The 22,950-nt window shown below is 37.4% G+C and overlaps 1 protein-coding gene across 5 annotated transcripts in view; it reads left to right on the forward strand.

Annotated features, from left to right (window-relative positions):
- The window catches only part of pde10a (phosphodiesterase 10A), a 97,260-nt gene extending 76,309 nt beyond the window's left edge, over positions 1 to 20,951 (forward strand). For 2 of the 5 annotated variants that reach the window (XM_057341436.1, XM_057341438.1), the window contains 18 exons: positions 505 to 554; positions 1,338 to 1,478; positions 1,802 to 1,957; positions 3,363 to 3,413; positions 4,765 to 4,823; positions 6,318 to 6,369; positions 7,507 to 7,649; positions 8,015 to 8,107; positions 11,268 to 11,454; positions 12,513 to 12,655; positions 12,890 to 12,973; positions 13,697 to 13,847; positions 13,926 to 14,081; positions 14,298 to 14,470; positions 14,556 to 14,667; positions 14,751 to 14,831; positions 15,250 to 15,338; positions 17,227 to 20,950. In XM_057341436.1, the coding sequence (XP_057197419.1) occupies positions 505 to 554; positions 1,338 to 1,478; positions 1,802 to 1,957; positions 3,363 to 3,413; positions 4,765 to 4,823; positions 6,318 to 6,369; positions 7,507 to 7,649; positions 8,015 to 8,107; positions 11,268 to 11,454; positions 12,513 to 12,655; positions 12,890 to 12,973; positions 13,697 to 13,847; positions 13,926 to 14,081; positions 14,298 to 14,470; positions 14,556 to 14,667; positions 14,751 to 14,831; positions 15,250 to 15,338; positions 17,227 to 17,347 (2,042 nt within the window). In that variant the 3' untranslated portion in view covers positions 17,348 to 20,950. Of the gene's footprint in view, positions 1 to 504; positions 555 to 1,337; positions 1,479 to 1,801; positions 1,958 to 3,362; positions 3,414 to 4,764; positions 4,824 to 6,317; positions 6,370 to 7,506; positions 7,650 to 8,014; positions 8,108 to 11,267; positions 11,455 to 12,512; positions 12,656 to 12,889; positions 12,974 to 13,696; positions 13,848 to 13,925; positions 14,082 to 14,297; positions 14,471 to 14,555; positions 14,668 to 14,750; positions 14,832 to 15,249; positions 15,339 to 17,226 lie in introns of all 5 variants that reach the window. The other 3 variants (XM_057341437.1, XM_057341440.1, XM_057341435.1) reach the window with 2 other exon arrangements.
- The last annotated feature ends 1,999 nt before the right edge of the window (positions 20,952 to 22,950 follow it).

Here is a 22,950-nt window from a genome sequence, read left to right on the forward strand (position 1 = left end):
CACACTGTCATACAAACACCCCAGTGGACTTTTGCTGGATTGTGAGAAAAGACCTGGGCTGAAGGAGTCCTTAATGTTTTACAGCAGTGGTTTAACACTACATAAATACGGTTAAATACATAATATACTTTATGATCACTATGTTCCAACTCATAAACCCATTGCCAGTATGTTGTTGGGTAAATACTGTGAAATAAAGTGTAACCATTGTTGTTGTAGTGTTGTCTAGTGTTTGTACTATTATCTAAACTAATACTGATGTAAATTGTTGAATTAATGCATTAAAGTTTAATCCTTTGGGATGCTTGAGATTGTCTTCAAAGGAAAGTGCTATATCTGCTAAAACCATTAGACATGTGTATTATCAGTTAGTTTGTCATGTTTTTCCAATAGATTCCATTAACAGATGTGGACACTGGGTCCATTTTTGTCCAGTTCAATGGATGCTATGGGACTGTTCATGTCAAACATGATCTAAAGTGTTTTTTCTGTTTGTCTTCACAGCCACTAAAGGTGATGGATTTGCACTTTATTTCCTTGGAGAATGCAACAATGTAAGTATTTTGTATACATACACTACCGGTCAAAAGTTTGGGATCACTCTATCATTCTTTATTTATATTTTTTCCACATTTTAGAATAATAGTAAACTCATCGAAACCATGGAATAATACAGCTGGAACTGTGCGGTACTATGTTGTGACTAAAAAAAGCACTCAAAATAAATGAACTCTTGTCACCCTTTGACTAGAATTTGCAAAACCGTTCTCTTGGTATTTTATAAACCAGCTTCTTCATGTCTCAACCTGGGACGCTTTGTATTTGAAGGAATTTCCATCTATGCTAGACTCCTATTGGCTGCTTTTTATTCATTATTTAGTCCAATTAATCCATTAAGAAAAAAAGAAATGTAGTTTTCTAGAAAGAAATGAATATGTTGGCACAATTATATTTTTGTCCACACAAGTAATTTCGAGCATTTTTGTCAAGTGATCCCAACCTTTTGACCGGTAGTGTATATTCTGAGTGTGTTTGTGATCCCACCTTTAAGACTTTCAGTAATGTCTTTAAAACTGTGAAATAATACAAATGGAAATTTGGGATTTTTGTGGGCACCCAAAATTGTTAAACGAATCAAATGTTATATTTTTGTTTCTTTAAAGTACATACCCTCAAAGCCACAGAACAAATAAAAATAAAACCCAAATATATTGCATGTTATATATATGAATGTGCAGAACTATCGAAACCTTATTCTATAAAAAAGTTACAACGCATCCAATCAGGACAATTTTTCTTAAATCTCATGCTGTTTTTGTTGTTTCTATCTTCGGCAGAGTTTATGTTTGTTCACTCCGACGGGGGCAAAAGAGGGGCTTCCTGGGCTCATCCCCTCTGGTCCCATCACGTTTGGGACCACCATCGCTGCTCACGTTGCAAAGACACGCAAGACACTACTTGTAGAGGACATCATGGGGGTGAGCCACATGCAGAGTTCACTGCAGTCTAACATCCTCCTCACATTTCATCTCTAATGAAAATTGCATTCACTAGAAGGTATTCTAAAGTATACACAAGATAAAAAACGACGGGTTTAAAATTGTTAAAAACAGGCTAAACTCTTTCTTGACTTTTGACTTGAAAACCTGTAGTTATTGAGTCATTCCCCTCGAGGCAACTTCCCCATGTGACAACTAGCCCCGGTGCCCCTGTATCTATTTTTGTTCAAAACTAGAGTTCATCTATGACCCCTAATGTGTTTACGAAATATTATGTGTGTGTGTGTATGCGGTTCCTGTAGGATGAGAGGTTTCCTCACGGCACAGGGCAGGACTCAGGGATCCATGTTCATTCTGTTTTGTGTCTACCCATCCTCACCGCCATCGGAGACCTCATCGCCATCCTGGAGCTGCACCGCCACCGGGGCAGAGAGCCCTTCAACCTCAGTCACCAGGAGGTACTCGGGGAGGGCCAGAGCGCTGGGATTTGTTAGCCATGTGCCTCTGCTCTTATTAGTTCCTTTAGTCCAGCTGTAGTTTATCCTCAAGACTATTAAAGGAATGTTCTCAGTTATTTTCAACTTAATGTCAATGATCAGCCTTCACATATGTTTCCAAACAGTGTAAGCATGTGTTTTGGTGTCTGATGCGTTTGGCTGTCCGACATTCACAACATAAATCACGTTGGTCTTTATGTTGCAAAACTTTTAGAAAGTCTTGTGACGATAAGTCAAATGCCAGTCAGACACAAATGGGAATCATTTTTATGTTAACATTAGTATTAATAAATATTACTAGTAATTAATTTGATTATTTGATCATCTTTATTGTAAATAAGTACTATTTATAAAATGTAAAATACACAGCAAAAGCTGTTTATTACTCGTGGGAAAATGTTGTTATTTTCGCGTGAGTGACACTAACAACATCACGCGACGGGGTGTGTCTTCATGCTCGCCAAACAGTAGGTGTCAACGAACTCTTCGCGTGAATTTCTCGCTTGAGTTGAAATTTTTAACTTGCGGGGATGACACGATTTACGCGCGTTTGTGGCAATAATGACCCGATTCGCGTCATTTGAGTGTTTACTGGCGCAAAACGCTTAATTCGCGCTTGGTGTGAACACAGCATTAGGGGTCATCACAAGGAATACAATTTTTATCAACTGGTCGTTTCAATCTGATCTTGACAGTTTACGCGGCACTTTTTAGTTTTGGTTAAATCTATTGCACCTTTTATAACAAAGCTTTTTTACAAATAATGGCATAAGCACATTTCTCATTTGTCTGTGCAAACTTTTGGGATGGGATAAATCAATGAAAAATCGACACACATGCTGTCATTTAATGAAAAAAGAATCCAGAATAGTCCTATATGTACCAAAGTACTGAATCCTATCTTTTCAAGCAAGGTTTGATCCATAAGGTTATTTGGTAACACTTTACAATAAGGTGCTATCTGTTAACAATGAGTTAATGCATTAGCTAACATGAGCTAACAATGAACAATACTTCTACAGCATTTATAATATTTATTCATATTAATTTCAGCATTAACTAATACATTATTAAAATCAAACGTTGACACTGTTAACATTAGTTAATGCACCATGAACTAACATGAATAACTGTATTTACATGAACTAACAATAACAAGGATTAATAAATGCTGAAACTAAACTAAACTGAACTAAATTGTTAGCTAATGTTCACTAATGCGTTTGCTAATGTTAACTAATAGCACCTTATTGTAAAGTGTTACCGGTTATTTAGATAACATGATATTGTTTGTATAATTCATTCATAGGTGTAATACTGAAGGGACACTTACGGCATCTTTGGCTAAACGTACCCTGTGTTTCAGGTTGCAACGGCAAATTTGGCGTGGGTGTCTGTAGCCATACATCAGGTTCAGGTGAGCACATTTGAGAAAAACAATGCACTGTTAAACCTTGCAGGTTGTGGTCCTCTTGTATAAGCTGTTTTATTTGGTTGTGCATACGTGTGTTTTGGTTCCTGTAATCCACTGTGTGCATGGATCACAGGGCTGTCGGTGGCCCAGTGTAAGCAACCAGACCACACGTTCAACACACCTGTGTCTCACGAGATGCAATTAATGACAGTGGAGGCTTGTTTGTATGTGAACACTTGCCGGCTGTGAGTGACACACACTGGGGTTTGATGTCCCCGTGCGTCACAGGGTCCTCTGGGAGAAACTCCCTCCGCGGGACCAGAACCAGAGCTTGTGGACCATCAGAACGTATTGTCAGAGTATAGATGACATGGAAGAACTGTATATGATTTTAAAGTAAATCTGCAGGATCAGCATTTCAAATCAGCTCAATATTTAAAGTGGAAATGAACCATCCAGTCAAGTTAACATTATTTAAATTGTAGTTTATAGAAGTTTACCAACCTAGACATATTGATTCAAATATGTCTAGGTTGGTAAACTTCTATAAAAGACACACCCCATTTCAATTTTTATTAATTTCTCGTTTTCTAACTGTAAATATTTCCCCTGATAATCCCGTGGCTTTACAGTTTCCATGTTTCACGGTCTCAACTGTTATCTTTCCCTATTATGTCCTCCACTGTCCTGTATTTAACAGTGTCTCTCCCATTGTGTCTGATGAACTCGGGGAAGCCAACCAACCCGGTGACATCACCGTCAGCGGTACTGCAAGATGGCGGCACCCTTGCTACAAAGCCTATACAAAGGCATCCTTTTTTCTTTTAAAGGGTCCCACTAATCTTGTTTACTATATCATTTTTGATTGAAGTGGAAACCTATTTAATAAATAATGTATATAATTATACTATAATATAAATAAACATATTCCTGCCCTTTTAATCAAAGGTAGATGCTGACTAGGTCTGTCAGTCTCTTGTATGTTCACTGACAGCTCATGAGAACTCACAAACATGTTTTATGACGCTTATAACACTCCACTGTTTGAAATCAGCCACTTAACATGCAAAACAAAACACAGTTCCTCTGTCAAAGGCAATGAATGAGTCAAGACACGTTCCTTTTCGACGTTAACAAGGGATTGTTCGGTTAATGTGTTCGGATGTGAATGTGTTTGACATCACTCAAAACTTTACAGAAGTAAAGTGTGGTTGTAGAATGCGATTGCCTTTCTCGTGAATAACCAAACTCATTGTGTACAACATTGGATCAACAGAAGTGACAATCATTTATTGTTTTTAGCTGCATTGTGAAAGTGGACTGTCAAACTCAAACGTTCTGTTCCTCTTCTCAGGTCTGCAGAGGTCTTGCCAAACAGACTGAACTCAATGATTTTCTTCTAGATGTGTCAAAGTGAGTGAGTTTATGTCTAATTTACACTACCTTACAGTACATAATGTTGAGGGTCACTTGATCAGAGCATGTTAGCCAAAGCGTTGCGGGAGCGGAGCATTAATATTTCTCGCAGAGCAGAGAGCGCCTTTCTGAAAGTTCGGCCAGCACACTCAACGTCGCTCACTCAAGCCTGAAGCCTGCAAATTGAGATGCAGCTACTTTGTTCAAGTTCAAGTTTCTAAAAGTATATTCTAAAATGTAAAGATTGAGGTTTGACGTTTTAATAGGCCGCGTTTCCCCGTGTTTTGGTCTAGTTTTTCTTTACAAAGTGTTTTTTTATTTATTAACGCCTGTAATAATAAATGTTTTCGTTGTTGTTGTTTTTTATGTTGTATTTCACAACAGTGGCAGCTATATGGTCACGGAAATAAAGGAACGTAAATTAAATATATTTGATCAGTTATAAAACAATTATACAGTTGCTTTAGGCACTCTTTAAACAAAAAAGTGACAAAAAAATATAGGCTGTAATGTCACAGAATGTCGGACTGAAACATAACTGCTATTTATCAGCCTACTACTTTAATTGTGACATTTATTCAAGAAGTTTATTATAAACTGAAAACAGGTTTATCGGTGATTGTAACATGAGCGGAGCATTTGCTTGGTCCGTGAGCAACTGAGCGAAGCGCACGGTCATAGAGCGTAATATTGTCACACCGCTCCGCTTCGCTCACATGCTCTGCACTTGATTTGAAATGTTTCTGATAACAATTTTTTTATCTGAAGGTATGCTTAAATGTTTATACTTATTTTGGTAGAGACAAAATATAACTGTGCCGACAACAGGTTATAAGAGAAATCATAATTCCTATAGTTATTACATTTGTAGATTGATGAGTTTACTCTTTTTCTAAATGAGTAAGTGACTTTTAACTTTTGAACGGTAGTGTATACTGTATATGACCATAGTCTTCTATAAATTCTTGAAATTTCTATTGTAAATCTTTGTTTAAACATTTTTATAAAAAGCTAATAATATATAGTGCAATGGCAATAAACTGTCCTTAATAAATTAAACACTGTTTAGATGACGTTAAAAATGAATGCCGGTCTGTGTGGGTTTGTCCTGTTTAAAACATCCGTAACACATTTGGATTTGCATTACTTGGTGAAATTTGGTCAAATATAGAAGCTCAAAAATGAACAAAAATCCCTCTAAAGCGAATCACTCATTTATATAAATATGAATGCATTATTTATTTTTTGAATTGACTGTGCATGTCTGAGTTATGTTTAGATGCAGTCTCAGATATACAGAATATGTGCATAAAGTCATGCTTTAAAGATCATCCATACATATCGCAAAACCGGTCGGCAGCGGTGGTACGAAAAAAGTGTGAGATTAATTAGGATTAAATATTTGAAAAACATTTTTAAGAAAATATTTGTAACAGCAGTGAAAATATTAATTAAATAATGAATGACAGATGTTTTTTTCATTTCTTACAGAACGTACTTTGACAACATAGTGGCAATAGATTCTCTACTTGAACATATCATGGTGAGTATGTTTTCCTTCTCTCAGCAGCGTCACATGCTCGCTCATGAGGACAAACATGCTGTTCTTCTGTCGCTCATCTGTGTCACCATCAACGCCGAAGAAATCTGTGCTATGAAAGGCCGTCTCTTATTTGTTCGCCATGTTCTGTGATAACCCCCGCTAGATGCTGCTCGACCCAGCAGCCTTGGGCTTGTTGTTCAATGTTCTCTCGCTCACTTGGGCACATGTTTGGATTCTCGAGGTCTCACACGCACACAAACGCAAATATTCATACACTCCGTGTATCAGATAACTGGTCCCCCCATGTCCGTGTCACCTCTTTCCTGTTGAGCAAAGCCGCACAGGAAGTGATGTAAGCAGGTCAGGGAGACGACAGACTGAATGTCTGATTTTGATTAGTGATTAGTGCAGTGCAGTACTTCCAAAACTGGAGGTAATATTTAGGTAGTCACGTAGCTACAAGTCTGAAGAGATTTTGTATTTGCAAACATTACCTGAAACAAACGTTTTGAAAATGTCAAAGTTGTGAAAGAAAAAAAGAAGGCCCTCAGTTTCTAGTCTCACATGTATGGTGGATGCATTAAAAAGCTGTATATGCTGCAACCCATTCATTTTATTTCATTTTTGTGTATGTAATGAGATAATATTTTCCTGAGAAAATAATATAGGAAACATTAATGTTATTGTTCTTAAATAAGCATTTCAGCATAAACCATTAGGTCCAAATCATAAAACATAAAACACTCATTTAGTGAAGTGACTAGTTATGTCACCAGTTTTTTTTTCTTTCAAAATTTCAATTATTTGCACAGTAAACGATTTAAAAAAATGTAAGACCTGTTGAGAAAGCTGTCATTAGATTACTACACAAAGTGGAACAATGTTTTTCTATTACCCAAATCCTCGAAATGCCGAAATATTGTCCTAATAATCGGATTGGTGGATACCCAAATAGCAAAGATAATTGATTTAATATTGAATCAACGTTGAGAATAACCAATTTAACGTCGATTCAACATGCAACCAAATACCTTTGATATCTGGGTGGGTCTGTTTATAAATGTGCCACTTGTATAGTGTTGTTCATCGAATAAAGTGTTGTCTCGTGTTGTGAAGAAATGCTATCTTGTGTTTCAGATATATGCAAAAAACCTGGTTAATGCGGACAGATGTGCGCTCTTCCAGGTGGATCATAATAACAAAGAGCTGTATTCTGACCTGTTTGATATCGGCGAGGAGAACGAAGGGAAACCTGTCTTTAGGAAAACCAAAGAAATTAGGTGAGCACACAGTTGAATCGAACATCGCTTTATCGGACCCGTTTACCACTTCAAACCATTTATAAAAAGCCAAACTTTACCCTTGAAACACACAGGTCATATTATAACCTAGAGATACAAGCCAGTAGAAATCTCATTTTGCTTGAAGCCTATTTGCATGTAAAATACATTTGTGTGTCTTGAGCGTATTCAGGGTACAGTATATGTTTTGTCGGCATGTGTGTTCTCTGAGAATCAAACCCATGACATTACAGTTACAGGAACCATTGACAAAGATCGAGGTTTAATAATAAAAATTTTTAGAAATGTTTTCATGAGATTGACAACCCCGGAGCACATCAATAACCTTAAACCGCCATCCGCAGGTTTTCTATAGAGAAAGGAATAGCAGGTCAGGTGGCAAGAACGGGAGAAGTTTTGAATATTCCAGATGCCTATGCAGACCCGCGTTTCAACAGGTATTAAAGATTTTCATATTCAATCTATATCACCCAAGATTTATTAGATTTATTTTATTTAGGGAAAGTGTTCTGCTCAACTAACACCACCACAATAATATATTTGTGTTTTTACTAGGGCTGTCAACGTTAACACATGCAATTATTTTTTCAGATTAATGCGTTAAAAATATTTAACGGCATTAACGCAACATTCATTTTTTCTGTCATCGTTGTCTAGCGCAGTGGTTCTCAAACTGGGGGCCGTGGCCTCCTGGGGGGCCCCAAGATGGTTCCAGGGGTCCACAGATTTTGTGGCATTTTAGAAATATAGATATTTATCATACATTTTATGCAATCAAACATCAGAAAAACAACACCACCAACCAAAACAATTGATGTTTTAGCATTGTTTAACTGAATATTTTCTTGGTTTAATTAAAATTTTAAGTTTAAGATTATAAGTCTTTATTTGGGGGGCCGCAAAGCAATGCACTCTACACAAAGGGGACCTTACAACAAAAAAGTTTGAGAACCACTGGTCTAGCGTAACATTATAGAATCACGCTCTTAGTCATATAAAGGCCTTTAAAGGGGCGATGAATTAAGACCTCAATTTTAACCCGAGCTTTTGTTGTATAAGAGGGAATCGTATTCAAGCGAACATCCTGTAAGTGTGAGAACTGAAAACGCCCTTGTTACTGAAATTACAACTGTTATTGACACCAGGCCCAGCGAACGCCAGGTCCTGGAATGCATCTATCTATGACGTCATTGATAGGTTGAACACCGCCTCCACAGAAGAATATCAACGACTACTTCTCTAGACCCGACCACTGGTTCGCGATGACTTTAGCCACACGTAGTAAACACTCCCGCATTTGTGATGATTGACAAACTGGTAACCATAGCGACATATTTTTCGGTTAAAGATTCGTTTTGTCCGTCAGTTTAAACTAAACCGCTGATATGCACTGTGTTGTTTATGCTCGGAAGGCTCCATCACACAGCGCTCTTTTGCTGTGTTGCCATGTTTGTTATTAATAAGCGCTTTTAAGCTTGTTGTTTGGTCTTAGATGAAAAAGCCTCGGCACTTAGGTTTTAATAAATGGTCTGTTGCCGATTTTAAGAATTTTTGGTCTTATAAAATATATAAACAATTTGCATTTTAAGGTTTGTTTCTGTCTTGTCTTTATTTGCTTATTTTATCTGTGAAGATCTGGTAACCCTGTCACTTTAGCGAAGGGCTCTCGAGAGCGGCTAGCCCCGTGTCACATGTGCAAAAGTGAGGACTTCTTTCACTGTTATTTTTATTTAGATCGACCAAGCAACAAACATGCAACATTGTGCAGCGCCTGGTTGTGGAAGAACACAGTCGCTTCCTTCGGATTCTGATATTAGGAATGTGTGTTTTTTTAAGTACGTTCCTGCTCACGTGGGTGAAACATTGAGCATTTGTTCGCGTCATTTCACTGTGGATTCCTTTGCGAACAAGGCGCTGGATTTGCAGAGAGACTAAAATTAAAAAGCAGTGCTGTGCAGTCAATATTGGATCCGACAGGAATGGCGCAGCAATCTTATGTGAGTAAAACATATTTGTACTATGCGTCACTATTGCTTTGTTAGAGATCGCTTGATATGTTCTGATAATGTGTAACCTAACGTTACATGTCAAATTCACAGAAGGCTCCAACTAAGTTTACTATGCAAACTGCTATCCAATCATAGCAGTGGGCGTTTACCTCCAAGTCTTCAATACGGCACGCCCATTAAAACAGAGCGTTTGTCGAGACGGCCTCAAAACTTGGGTAGAGAATAGCCTATTACTTATTGATTTTGATGTTTTCAAATGTAAAATCCACGCGAACGCCATAAGTAGACCTTATATAACAGTATAAAATAATAAAAACGGCCAGTTCAGGACACCTTTAAACTATTTAGGTGCGATTTGAAAAGGTTGTATTGACACGTCCAGTATAGATTGACAGCTTCTGGCTGTGGAACACGGCTCAACGCAACACGTCAGCGGTCCTGTCTGGTGTACACACGGACTAAAGGCTGCGTCACAATCTGTCAGACAGCGCACCAGTATTAACTTCTCTTTCGTGCTTGAATGAACAAAAACACACAAGATTATGCCAGAAAGCACATTTTGTCTAGTATTTTCGCAAGCACAGTCTTCAACGAGTTAAATAAAGTCTTAAATGAAAGCAAAGAGTAGTGAAAATAGGAAGCGCATTAGACCTGCTTAGACGTGCTGCTGTGACCCCTGTCACTAATGTTAATCAAAGAACAAAAGAAAAGAAGAAATCAATGTGAATCATCTTTAATGAGGATTCTTCTGTATTTCATGTATTTATCAGTAAAGACTGTAAAGTGTTTGAGAACTTTATTTATTTTTTGTATATTTCCTACCTGTTAAGACAGGAACACTTATTATAATGGGTTTGATTAGTAGAAAAAAATATATATACTGTATATATTTAATAAAGACATCAGTTGCAAAGCCAACAATATTAGAATGTTTGCTTTCATTCGTAAAATGGTGCTGTTAAAGAAATGTGTTGTTTTTACATAGATAAAATGTGAAATTATTAAAGTGTAAAAGTATATTTAAAAACATAAAAGCTGTGTGATTAGTTAGTTAATTTTTTTAAATGCTTAAAAAAATTGCACTAAAATAAACATGTTAAACAAATAAATAGTGTATGTTTAATTTCACTATATGTGTGCGATTAATCGCAGTTAATTGCTTGAAAAGGGAACGATTAATCACGATTAAAATTTTGTATCTATTGACAGCCCTAGTTTTTACATCATTTTTAAACTTTCATTGCTTGAACTAACAGGCAGTACAATTTCGTGCTGGACGGTCCATCTGTCCAGGGTGTACCCTGCCTGCAGCCGGGGATTCTGGGATAGACTCCAGCCCTCCCACGACACTGCAGAGGATAAGATGAAAGCTGATGGATAGAAATGACCGTTTTGTTTGGTGTTGCTAGTAGCACTGACAATAAATAGCATGATTGAAGTAGTGTATACACAGTTTTGTACTGCACCACATGATCAACCTGCTTTGCACTATAACAACGAATGAATCTCATTGTGTGTTTAAGTCAATCATATACAAGCACTATGTGTGTTTGTGTGTTTGTCTGTTGTCTGTTCCGCTTTTCCACAGAGAAGTAGATCTCTACACTGGCTACACGACACGAAACATCCTGTGCATGCCTATAGTGAGCCACGGGAGTGTGATCGGTGTCGTACAGATGGTGAATAAGCTGGGAGGAAGTGCCTTCACGAAAACCGATGAGAACAACTTTAAGATGTTTGCTGTCTTCTGTGCTTTGGCCTTACACTGTGCAAATGTAAGTGTGCTCATACTGTAGGCAATAACAGATCAGTCGATGCTTGGAGAACTAAGTAATATTTATGAATAAATCTGATCAAATGTATAATGTTCCCCAACTTTAACTTCAGTGCATCTTTATTCCCCTGAATTAGAGAGAATATGAATGATTAAATTATTCAATTAAACCAAAACTTCACAGATGATTTGAGTCTCAGCAGCTCATTTTCATTTGATCATTTTAAGACCACAAGTGCTTTGCTGATTGATATATAAAGATAATAAACACCTCACTCATTTTGCAAGTGACTTTTTATGTATTTGTGTGATTTTTTTGTTGTTGATTTTTTTAAGATCATTTTCACAGTTTCATAAATGAATATATGGACATATGATATATAAAATTAAAGAACAGTCTCTGCTTTAAAATTATAATAATATATACGTATACTGTATATTCATTATAAAAATATAAAAATAATCATATAAACAGCTATAGAAAAAATTAAGAGACCACTCCGATTTTTAGTGTAATCAATATTTCTTGATGTATTGTGGGATGTATTGTGGTCATTTCAAGTCATCCAACAACGATGTGAAAGACTGACAGCATGATAAGACGAAAACTGTGATAAAAATCCAGGTTATCACATAAAAAAATAAATGTTGAACTTATTTAGAAATATGACTGTTGTATTGCTTAAAAGTGAATATAAACTTGTTTTCTTTGCAGTATTTGAGGTCAAAGCATCTTTTCTGTTATTTTCACCTGTTTCTCCAGTTTTCATTTTCTGCAAATAAATGCAAAGAGAAAATTTGGGAGAAGTATTGTTAGTAGTTTACAGAATAATTTCCCCCAAACACATACCTATAAATAGCTGATTCATGGATAAAATGTATGTCAATTTCTCTCGTTTTTTCTTTTTACTAACAATATTATGTTGCCTCCATTTATACATACATTTACATAACCCAAATGACTCAGATAGCTGTTATACATGGATTTTTTACCGAGGTGACATGATATTTTGCTTAAATATTTTGCATTTGCGTGTTGTGGTGTGTGTGTGTTTATAGATGTATCACCGGATAAGACATTCAGAGTGTATTTACCGGGTGACAATGGAAAAGCTTTCTTACCACAGTATCTGCACGTCAGAGGAGTGGAAGACTCTCACACAGCTCTCACTCCCTTCACCTGTATATAAAGAGATTGAACTGTGAGTTTATCCTCTCATACATCAACACTTACTCTCATCATACTTACTAGTAGAAGCTCAAATAAAACCACTGATGGTGGTATTGTTTCATAAGGGTTTGTATTATGTAATGTTTTCTATTGCATGTTTGTTATCTTATTGCAGATCTGATCAGGATGTATACAGCACTTCTAAATAAGTGCGAAACAGTGCAGATTTGAATTGCAAACAAACGTTGTCATGTTTTGTTCTCAGGTTTCACTTCGACATCGCACCTTTTGAGGAGCTTTGGCCTGCGATCTTTGTGTACATGGTTCACAATTCATGCGGGAAAAGCAGGTAAAAGTGTGTTACAACAAGAAATTGTGTGATATAAGTAATAATAATGATGCAAAAAAATGCACTTAAAGTCCCAGTGAAATTAAAAATGACAATTCTTATTTTTTCACGAAATATTGCAGCGTTTCTAGTAAATAGCTTATCAACGTGGGTAATTTTCTTTTTAAAATTCATGTGCCTTCATAATCTGCAGTTAAAATCTGAAGATGCACTTCCGCCCTGTAGTGACTATCCATCTTAAATGATGTAAATTGGACAGCTTGGGTGGAGCATCCGTTAACTCCTCCCCTTCAACTGTCAGTCTGCTGCCAGCTTCATTTCAAAAATGCAACAGCAGTTTTTATACCTCCAATCAAATCGCAGTGGAAAACGCAAGCCACGCCCACTCATTTTCTCCTTTGAAATTCCTTTTCACTCAGAAATGTCAGAATACGGAAGTAAAAACGATCGCAATTTGCGGTTCACGGGGACGTTAACCCAACTTAACTAGTTGTGTTGGCCTTCATTTTCAGTAATTCATATCAAACATGTTTTTCTCTTGAAAATACAAGTTCACTAACTTTTATCAAATCAAAAATCTTGCTCATGATGAAGTCAAATCACAACTGAGAAACAGGCGTGACGTTTTACAAAATAAATATTAAAATGGCTGCCGCTTGAGTTCATACAATACAATCATTCAGTAATGATTCATTTATCTCTTGAATCTTTTCTGTGTGAAAGCTTTGAGCTGGAGAAACTGTGCCGCTTCACTATGTCAGTGCGGAAGAATTACAGACGAGTGCCATATCACAACTGGAAACACGCGTTGACGGTAGCACACTGTATGTATGCCATCCTTCAGAAGACCTCGGGGATCTTCACTGAACTTGAGGTCAGCGGCTCTTCCTGAAGATCTGGTGCTCTTTGCCAGCAGCGTTACCTCATTCTTCTGTTTGTCTGTGTCTGTCAGAGGAAAGGTTTGCTGATCGCCTGCTTATGTCACGACCTGGACCACCGCGGCTACAGTAACAGTTATCTGCAGAAGTTTGATCATCCACTGGCTGCCCTGTACTCCACCTCCACTATGGAGCAGCATCATTTCTCCCAGACTGTGTCCATCCTGCAGGTAAAGCTTACATACACTGTACAAGTGCTGAGAGGTTTGAATAACGCCTTTGAAACAAGGTTTGAAACATGCAGAAACCTTAACATTGTCTCTTAACGTGAGTTGATCTCCAGTGGCCGGTTGGACGAGCCCTCGGCTTTGCTGCAGGTGTCCAGCACTGCCCGATGCCCCATAAGTAGAGCTTTTGCTTTTTTATTGATCTCTTTTTTCCCATAGCTGGAAGGGCACAATATTTTCTCCAACCTGACTTCCAGTGAGTATGAGCAGGTTCTGGAGATCATCAGGAAGGCCATCATCGCTACGGACCTGGCGCTGTACTTCGGCAATCGCAAGCAACTGTCCGAGCTGCTGGCCACAGGGGCTCTAGACCTGAACAACCGAGCCCACAGGTCCAAAGACCTTCTCTTCCGTCTTCTCACTTTCCCGATCGCGCATGACTCATGCAGAACTTCCTAAGTTCTTTTTTCTTCACAGGGACCGTGTGATTGGTCTGATGATGACCGCGTGTGATCTTTGCTCCGTTACCAAACTATGGTCCGTCACACGCCTCACGGCCAATGACATCTATGCTGAGTTTTGGGCTGAGGTAAGCGGAAAAACATTAAGCTGGATCCTTTTAAATGAACTGATGTTTGACAGAGAGACAGTGAACGTGTGTGTTTGTGGCAGGGGGATGAGATGAAGAAGATTGGAATACAGCCCATCCCTATGATGGACAGAGATAAAAAAGATGAGGTTCCCCAGGGACAGGTAAATGAGACTCTCTGTCATGACCCCGACCTCTTTCTTTCATCACATCTGAACCCAAAAACCAGTTATCACCATACAAGTATGAATAGAATCTGCTTTTATTAAATATCTTGTTGAAGATGTCAGTAAAACCCATTAAAAGTGATGTTGATATTGAATTCAGTTTATCTATCTCACAAAAAAAGTTCTCAGAAAAGTTTTCAGAATACATGATTGAGTGCAATATTCCTCTTGAGTTTTGCTTCATCCACAAAAGTTGAAAAATGGCATATCTTGTAGTATCATTTTGCTGTGAATAGACAGCAAGCTTTGCATTAAAAACACACCTAAACATGTTGCCTATGTAGGGTGCTCACTAGGTTTTGGAAGAGGTGTTGTGTGATTGTCGAGTAAGTTATGTTTGTGCTGATGTTTTCAGGTGGGGTTTTACAATGCTGTGGCTGTTCCCTGTTACATGACCCTATCAGATCTGTTTCCTCCCTCCAATCCTCTGCTAACATCCTGCAGGTCAGTCACATACTCGCCATACTCAAGAAAACCAGTGTTTGACTGCATCAGTGTTTTGGTATATCATGTCATTTCTAGTGATCGACCGATATGTGTTTTTAATGGCGGATGCTGATAATAAGAAAGAACTGTGGCCGATTGGCCCATAAGAGTTAGATATAACACAAATGCAATTGAATGAGTAAACTAGAGACATACAGAAAATTGGTGAAACTAAGTGAACCATTATTGTGCCTAGTTAGTAACAGACTTGAACACATGAAAAGGTCCTCACGTGACATTACATTAATTGTGGGCAGCTAAACATGGCTTACTATAAAATATATTAATTTATTAAAAAATTCCAAATATTGGCCAATATATATATCAGTCATGGCAATATATCGGCCTGATGTCTCTCGATAAAAATTCAGTTTTTTTAAGATAAAAAATGAATGCTTATCTTTTTGTGTCATTTTTCACCCCCTGTAATTTAGCTCCGAATCTCAGGGGAAAGTGTTGACACCCCTCAACAGATTAGTGGAAAACCATTTTCATGCATGCCGTTTAATATTTTGCCTTTCATTGCGTCTTTCTTGAGAATAAAATCAAACATTTTGGCTGGGCAAGTTTCCCAAATTTGATACAGAATGACCCATAATGTCAAATAACAATAAGTACTAATGAATCCAGCACAGCAAAATGACCAGTGTTGAAAAAGTAACTCTCACAGTGTATATACTGTATATATAATCCACACTTTGAGAGTGGATTATATATACACTGTGAGTGTTAATTTGACTTTTTTGAACACTGGCGATTTTACTGTGAGTTTAATACAAAACAAACAATGATACCAATAATTCAATTTGTTTGATAAAAATAATCTCTGTAAAATGTAATCTCCTCAAAACTGTGTGATTTAGTATACCTTAACAATCAATGTCACACTCTATCATTATACACTCTAAAAAAAAAGCCGTTAAAATAGGGCACAATATACTGTATTAATATGAAGGAATTTTCCGTGTTCATTTTTACAGTTGTTTTACCTGTATTTTACATTTTGCACTGCATTCATTTGCATTTTAGCATTAATGGAAACGTCCGTAAAATAAAGGAAAATGTACTGGTAATTCTGTTTTTTTACGGGATTTATTTTACAGTGTAGTTCTTCTATGACACACCTGCTTTGCATGTAAATACATTTCAAATAAAACCTTGAGACAACCTTCATGTACGGAATAGACCAGAATGTCAGTCTTTCTCCCATGATGACCTCATTTTCTGGCATGGATGTTTCAATAGAAGGTCCAAAAAACTTTTGTCTGGTTTGTAGCAACAGAATTGATGCGTTATTTTACGGTAAGTTTAATACTGTAAGTCTAGATACATTACTGTGGAGGATATTACATGCAAAGCTATTGTTCCCCACGTTCAGAACAGGACTAAATTGCACTGCTTTGTCCACATCGCAAGCTTTTATTATGTAACCTTTGTGCCTATTCTGATAAGGAGAAGGTTCCATGTGTTTGAAGTCCCTCAATGCTCCTAAACCGGTGGAGAGCTCTCTGGCCTTTGTGACCTTGGTCTATTGGGAATGCAAACGCAGATGATGGCACAGTTTGAAAAGCAGTGCGTCAGCACCCGTTTTTTAACCCTGGAATGTTTGGGCAGCGTGCCCAGACGTACAGGAGCCCTGGTCATTGTGAGATCAGTGAGGGACCCATAAGGGGGACCCATCAGGTCCTCTAATTGAAAGGGACCGTCATTTTCACCCTCTCGTATTAGCTTGTGCGTTACATAAATGGGACAAAAGGGCAGACCTAAAAAAAATCCAGGACAAATTGAGTACGACCACCTTCGTGCGTACACCTGATGTAAACCAGAGCTGTGATTGTGTTTTCAGGGAAAATCTGTCCCAGTGGGAACGAATTGTGCGAAAAGAGGACGTCTCTGCGTGGGCTTCCACTGAAGAAGCTGAACTGAGCGAGACCTCAGACAGTGGACCGGTCAAAGTGGACAACTGAATCTGTGTGTGTGTGTGCGCCCCACAGCAGCACCTACAGCCTGCCAGACACATTGAACTTCCTGTGGACAGTCCCACTTCCTGTAGAGACGGGAGGAAGTGAAGAGGGCAGGCGAGGACGGATATATTGTGAAAGATAAACAAACACATAATGTTACCTCAGTGGGTGACGGAGGTGAGCGCTCTGAAGACATCAGGGCTGGCTGGGACTCAAATTCACCCTGCGCGGAAAGCAGAACGGGGACGTCGGTACTTTTGCTTAGGAGGTCTCTTTTGCATCTTTCGATTTAAGTGATTCTTTTTCATTTTGATGAGTTTCTTTGGTCTTGCATTTGAAGAAGCCTTAAAATATGAACCGGTCGGGCGACTCTAGTTTCAAACGGTACCTTTGACCCTGCTGTGCTGAAAAAGCTGAGTGCTTGTATTTTGGGCAGAAAGACAGAAGGAACGTGGAGTCAAACGTAAGGAGCACGAGGCACGGGAACTCCGTCGCTCTCGTGATCTGATGGATGGATGTTTTATGTGATACTTTGAGCAAAAATGTTTTGCAGTACTTGAATGAGGAAATACAGCCTATTCTGTGTGGAGTCGAAAACAAGAAACCCCCTGCAGCACATCTGTCCAAAGCAAAGAGCTTTTGTGATGGCACGAGTGACGTCATCCTGAACCTCGCTGGAGTCACACGCGAGTCACGGCCCATCGGCAGCATCTTCTAACCAGATATGAGAGTCAGCTTACCTTGTTTTCTTTAACTCGTATGTGACCTTAAAGGGACAGTTGACCCAAAAATGAAAATTCTGTCATCATTTAATCACCCTCTTGTCAATTCAAACCTGTATGACTTTCTTCTGCAGAACACAAAAGAAGATATTTTGAAGAATTAACGTCGGTCCCCATTCACTTCTATTGAATGGACACAAAACCAATGCAAGTCAATGAGGACCAATGGTTTTCTGTTAACAACATGCTTCAAAATATCTTTGTGTTCTGCGGAAGAAAGAAAGTCATACAGGTTTAAAATTACTCGAAGGTGAATAAATGATGACAGAATTTTCATTTTGGGGTGAACTATCCCTTTAAACGGTTCATATCATGAGCAATAAAAAAAATCCTTCATCTTCTGAGATAAGCGTTTGATGTACGTAGTTCGAAAACGTAGTTGTAAGTTTAAATCCTGCAAACGTCCTACTAAAAAGAGCGTTTATTGAAATTAAGATGTAAAAACGACACCGCAACTATCTCAACTTTGACGTCAAATGAACGGATTTGAATACATGCAAGCGTGACAACATTTACATGTCGACGATATCCGTTTAGTGTTCAGAAAAGTTGAAAAGAGGCTGTTTGCATAGATATCATCAGATCACAACTGCCTGTTTAATTCCCAATGTCAGCGAAAGGGCGGAAAATACATTTACTGTAAAAATAACTGTAAATTCAAAAAATAACATTATTAGTGGACCCTAGAGGAAGATGTAATTAAAAATGGTTTAATAAGACCCCTTAAAATGACTGTAAATGAAATGCATAGCAAAACTTGAATAATTATAAACAATACCACACCAGATAATACCAGCCATTATTTTAGCATGTGTGCATATTTCTAATACAATTAAATGACTAACCATGTAAAAAAAATAGTTGCACACAACCAGATCAAATGTGATTTCATCATAAGAGGAAATTACGAAACAATTTGTTATTACATTTTGTACTACAAATCAACTTTAAACGGTTACCAACTCCCACTGTCTTGACTGTAAATTCATAAATAATAATAATAATAAAGAAGAAGCGATAATTGACAGAACAGGTGTTAAGAGGATAACTATTAATACATATCACATGAGATGTGTATAAACATTAGTAAAAATACACTGCCTGTCTGAATGACTTCAGTTATGTAGCAAATAATCAACACTTTTGTTAAGCCGCATATAAACTACACTACTAACCAAGCAGCCTTAGCATCATTTTTTTTAATGCAAGTATGTGAACATCCTGCGTGTCTCTGTAGTTTTAAATACTGTCACATATTGAAGAAAGCATCCAAAATAGAAATAAAATCTTGGGCACTTATTGTGAGCCTCTTCCAAAGCTTTAAATAAATTCACTTTCCCGCGTTCGCTTCTGTATGAAGGTTGTTTAAACAGCAGGGACGAATAAGATGAAGCTTAATGTCTTCGGCTGCTTGTGCCATTCAAGAAATTCTCCAATGTATTCCTCTGGCTGTTCTGTAAATTAAGCAATGTGGGCGGGGCTTAGCAAAGGGTCAATTCAAAATGTATCGGACGCTGACGATTGCACACCTTGGACAGTATGATGTATTCCATCTAGATCATACCATGCGTGTGGCTACAGATCAGAGATTTCAGGATGTTGATATCTGCTCAAAGACAAATTTTAAGTTGCAGTTACAAGCTTTCTGATATAATTCCTTTGTTTTAATAACCTGCTATTTTTGTTTGGACCTGCTGGAGGTCCCTGCAGTCCTTGTGGACAATGACCGAGCTCTGACTGATGATGGCCTTTCTGTATATATACTGCAGGACTGATGAGAGAATGTAATCAATACTGTCACAAACTGCTTCAAGATGCCTGCTAGTTTTTTTAAGTGTACCAAAGGTGTACACCGTGAGATATGGGAGTCTTATTAATGACTTCCAATGGTTGCGTGGGCATGCCACATGCTCTGTGTGTGGAGATATTTGTAAGCTACATTCTAATGGTGCTATCTTAGGCAGTCATGCACTTTCTGACTGTGTGTGTGCGTGCGTGTTCGCTCTGGACTAATGCTATCAACTTCACCCACAGAGTCAGTGTCCGGCATCATCCACAACCAGTCGTCTTTCCCCTCATATGCACTATGTTTAGAGACTATTATTAATATTATTGCTCCTGTTATATTGTTATTGCAACAGTTATTGATTATTACCATTGTTATTTTGTTAGAGTTCCATTTTAAATTAACTTATATTTTTTATACAAAAAGTTTAGCATTTTTGTTTTGTACAGAACAAATTGTACATTGTGGAATAAAGCGAATGGTGATTTAGAGCCACTGCATACTGTTGCCCGAGATAAATGTCTCAACTCTAAATGTATGAGCAGTAATTACTTTTATTAAATATTTCTGACAAATCTAAGATGTGTGATGTTACGCATGTTTTACATGATAATGTTTCTATGGTTATGGATATTTGATGTGGAATGTAAGTCTATAAACACGTTAAACACAAGATTCACAGGTTGGCTACTGTGAAATCATAGCTACCCCACATCTCAACTTCTCATTATTATACCTACTGTTGGGAATCATGGTAAGTTGCAGACATTTTGAACACTGTTTTGTTATGTACTTGCTCTTTTTTACCAAAAAAGGTTAATAATTGCAACCTTTATTTATTTTATATGTTTATTTTAATTATACTTTATTTATTCTGAGTGTGCCAAAATATGTTTCGTGTGCAGTTTCTGTATATTCGAGAAAGAGACAGAACTACGGATCCATACGCATAACTTCACGCAAATTCCTGTTGAATCCTGTGTGTCTGTCGCCCTCTATTGGCCAGTAGCTGATCTTTATGATACACTCTATTAAGTCTATTAAAAGATAGTGTTAATAAAAGCACATATTAATGCCTTACTCTGCATTACCTTATTCTACATCCCGTAATCCTACCCAATACCTAAACCTAAAACTATTTTATAAGCAGTAATTAGGAGTTTATTGAAGCAAAAGTCATGGTTAATAGTTAATGAGAATTGGTCCCTATTCTGAAGTGTGACCTTATATGTTTATTTACCAAAATACTTTCAAACGTACAACTTTAAAAGAGCAAAATACTTGTAAAGGTATGTCATTCCAAACCTGTATGACTTTCTTTACAAAACAAGATATTTTGAAGAAGGTTTTTACGTTAACAATATTGGACCTCATTGACCTGCATTGTATGGATTCACAATTCCAGACTGAATCCACTGGGAGCCCTTCTTAACCAGTGACCCTCCAGAATCACCCTGCATACACAACCACGTTAACAAGATGTTTATTTTCTATTAGTGTTTTGGATGAAAGTGACACAGATGTCTGATATTGTACTTGAAAACTGCTCCTCACTGATTTATCTCTGCAGCACATGTTGTCTGTGTTGAAACAGGAATTTTGGCAAACGCTGTTGTTAACAATCGGTACAAGCACCTCCTGCAGAATGTTGGCAAGTTGGTTAGCATGTAAATAAGTGAAAAATACTTGATAATATCATTTTCTTCTAAAAATTGCCGTGATGCTTTGAGGTGAACTTTAGAAACCCGAACGTGTTTTATACAGTAAGTGTTTACCCATCTTTCACCACAGATATGATTTCCATAGCAGATTTTTCTAAGACTTAACTTGCCAAGGCAAAGACCCTTCAGTCACATATCCCCCTCCAACAATTTTGGAAATGAAAGGGAGCTTGGGCCCAAACTGATGAAATAAGGGCGGTTTCCTGTTGAAACGCCTTACAAACTAGTAAAATGGTAGTTTACCATTTCAAAGATCTGTACCTGAGAAAATCTGTCTAAGCAATCTCTGTAAAATTATTTATTTACTATAGTATTAACTATTTTGGGTCACTTATTCTTCATTAAGATTTTTTCCACATTTAAGAATAACTGTAAACTCAAAACTAAATCACACAAATTTATAATCTACAGTGTAGTCTGCAGTATAATGTAAGTTTTACTGAAAATCCAAAATAAATCAATTGATATTTTACCACTTTCAGTGTGGTAACCCTTTGAATTTGAAAAATGTTTAGTCACCCTTTGAATTTGCACAGACATGGTCACTTTTTGACTACAATTTGCAAAAATGTGGTCATGCTTTGCTTAACAAAACCCGTGAGGTCGTACCCAAGATGCTTTTTAAACAGTATTAAAGGAATATTTATTCTGGACTCTTGTTGGCTACTTTTTACATTAGTTCCAAGTCGCGCATGCAACATTCTTAATTTGAATTAAAAGTATTACGTTGATACTTCTACTTGAGTCTAGAAAAGCTTCGATTCCCATGGAACACATAAAACGTACAGCTTGAATGCAATGTCCAGTCCCTTTGGATAAAAGTGTCTGCCAAATGCCTAAATGTAAATGTAATTTTTCTGCATTCACTTTAGGCTTTAAAAAATCTACAAAAAACATCATGAACACAATGAAGAGACCTTTTGTATGTACTATAAAGAGCTCATGATGCTGTAGTTAACATTGACACTGGTGTTTGACATAACATTATAAGTATAAAAGAGCAAAGGAGTTCAGTTTCTATTTAAATTAACCTTCTTCACATGAAACCACGTGTAGTGGTTACAGTTCAGAAGCGATCAGCTGTGGCAACCAAATTTACTGTAAAGCAAAACTAAGACTGTAGTGTATAATGTTGTGATTTCTATAATGAAAAACACAGTGAGGACCTTTACAGGTAAATACAGTATGGCTTCATAAAGACCAATCTCTTTTACATTTCACACTTGCTCAAACTATACCCTGAGTTCAACCCGGCGTAAACGGTACATTTCTAGCTTTTATTAAAATGAACTATGACGTAGTAACCACTTTTTTGGT

The sequence above is a fragment of the Triplophysa rosa genome, linkage group LG9 (assembly GCF_024868665.1).
Source record: "Triplophysa rosa linkage group LG9, Trosa_1v2, whole genome shotgun sequence".
NCBI lineage: Eukaryota > Metazoa > Chordata > Actinopteri > Cypriniformes > Nemacheilidae > Triplophysa > Triplophysa rosa.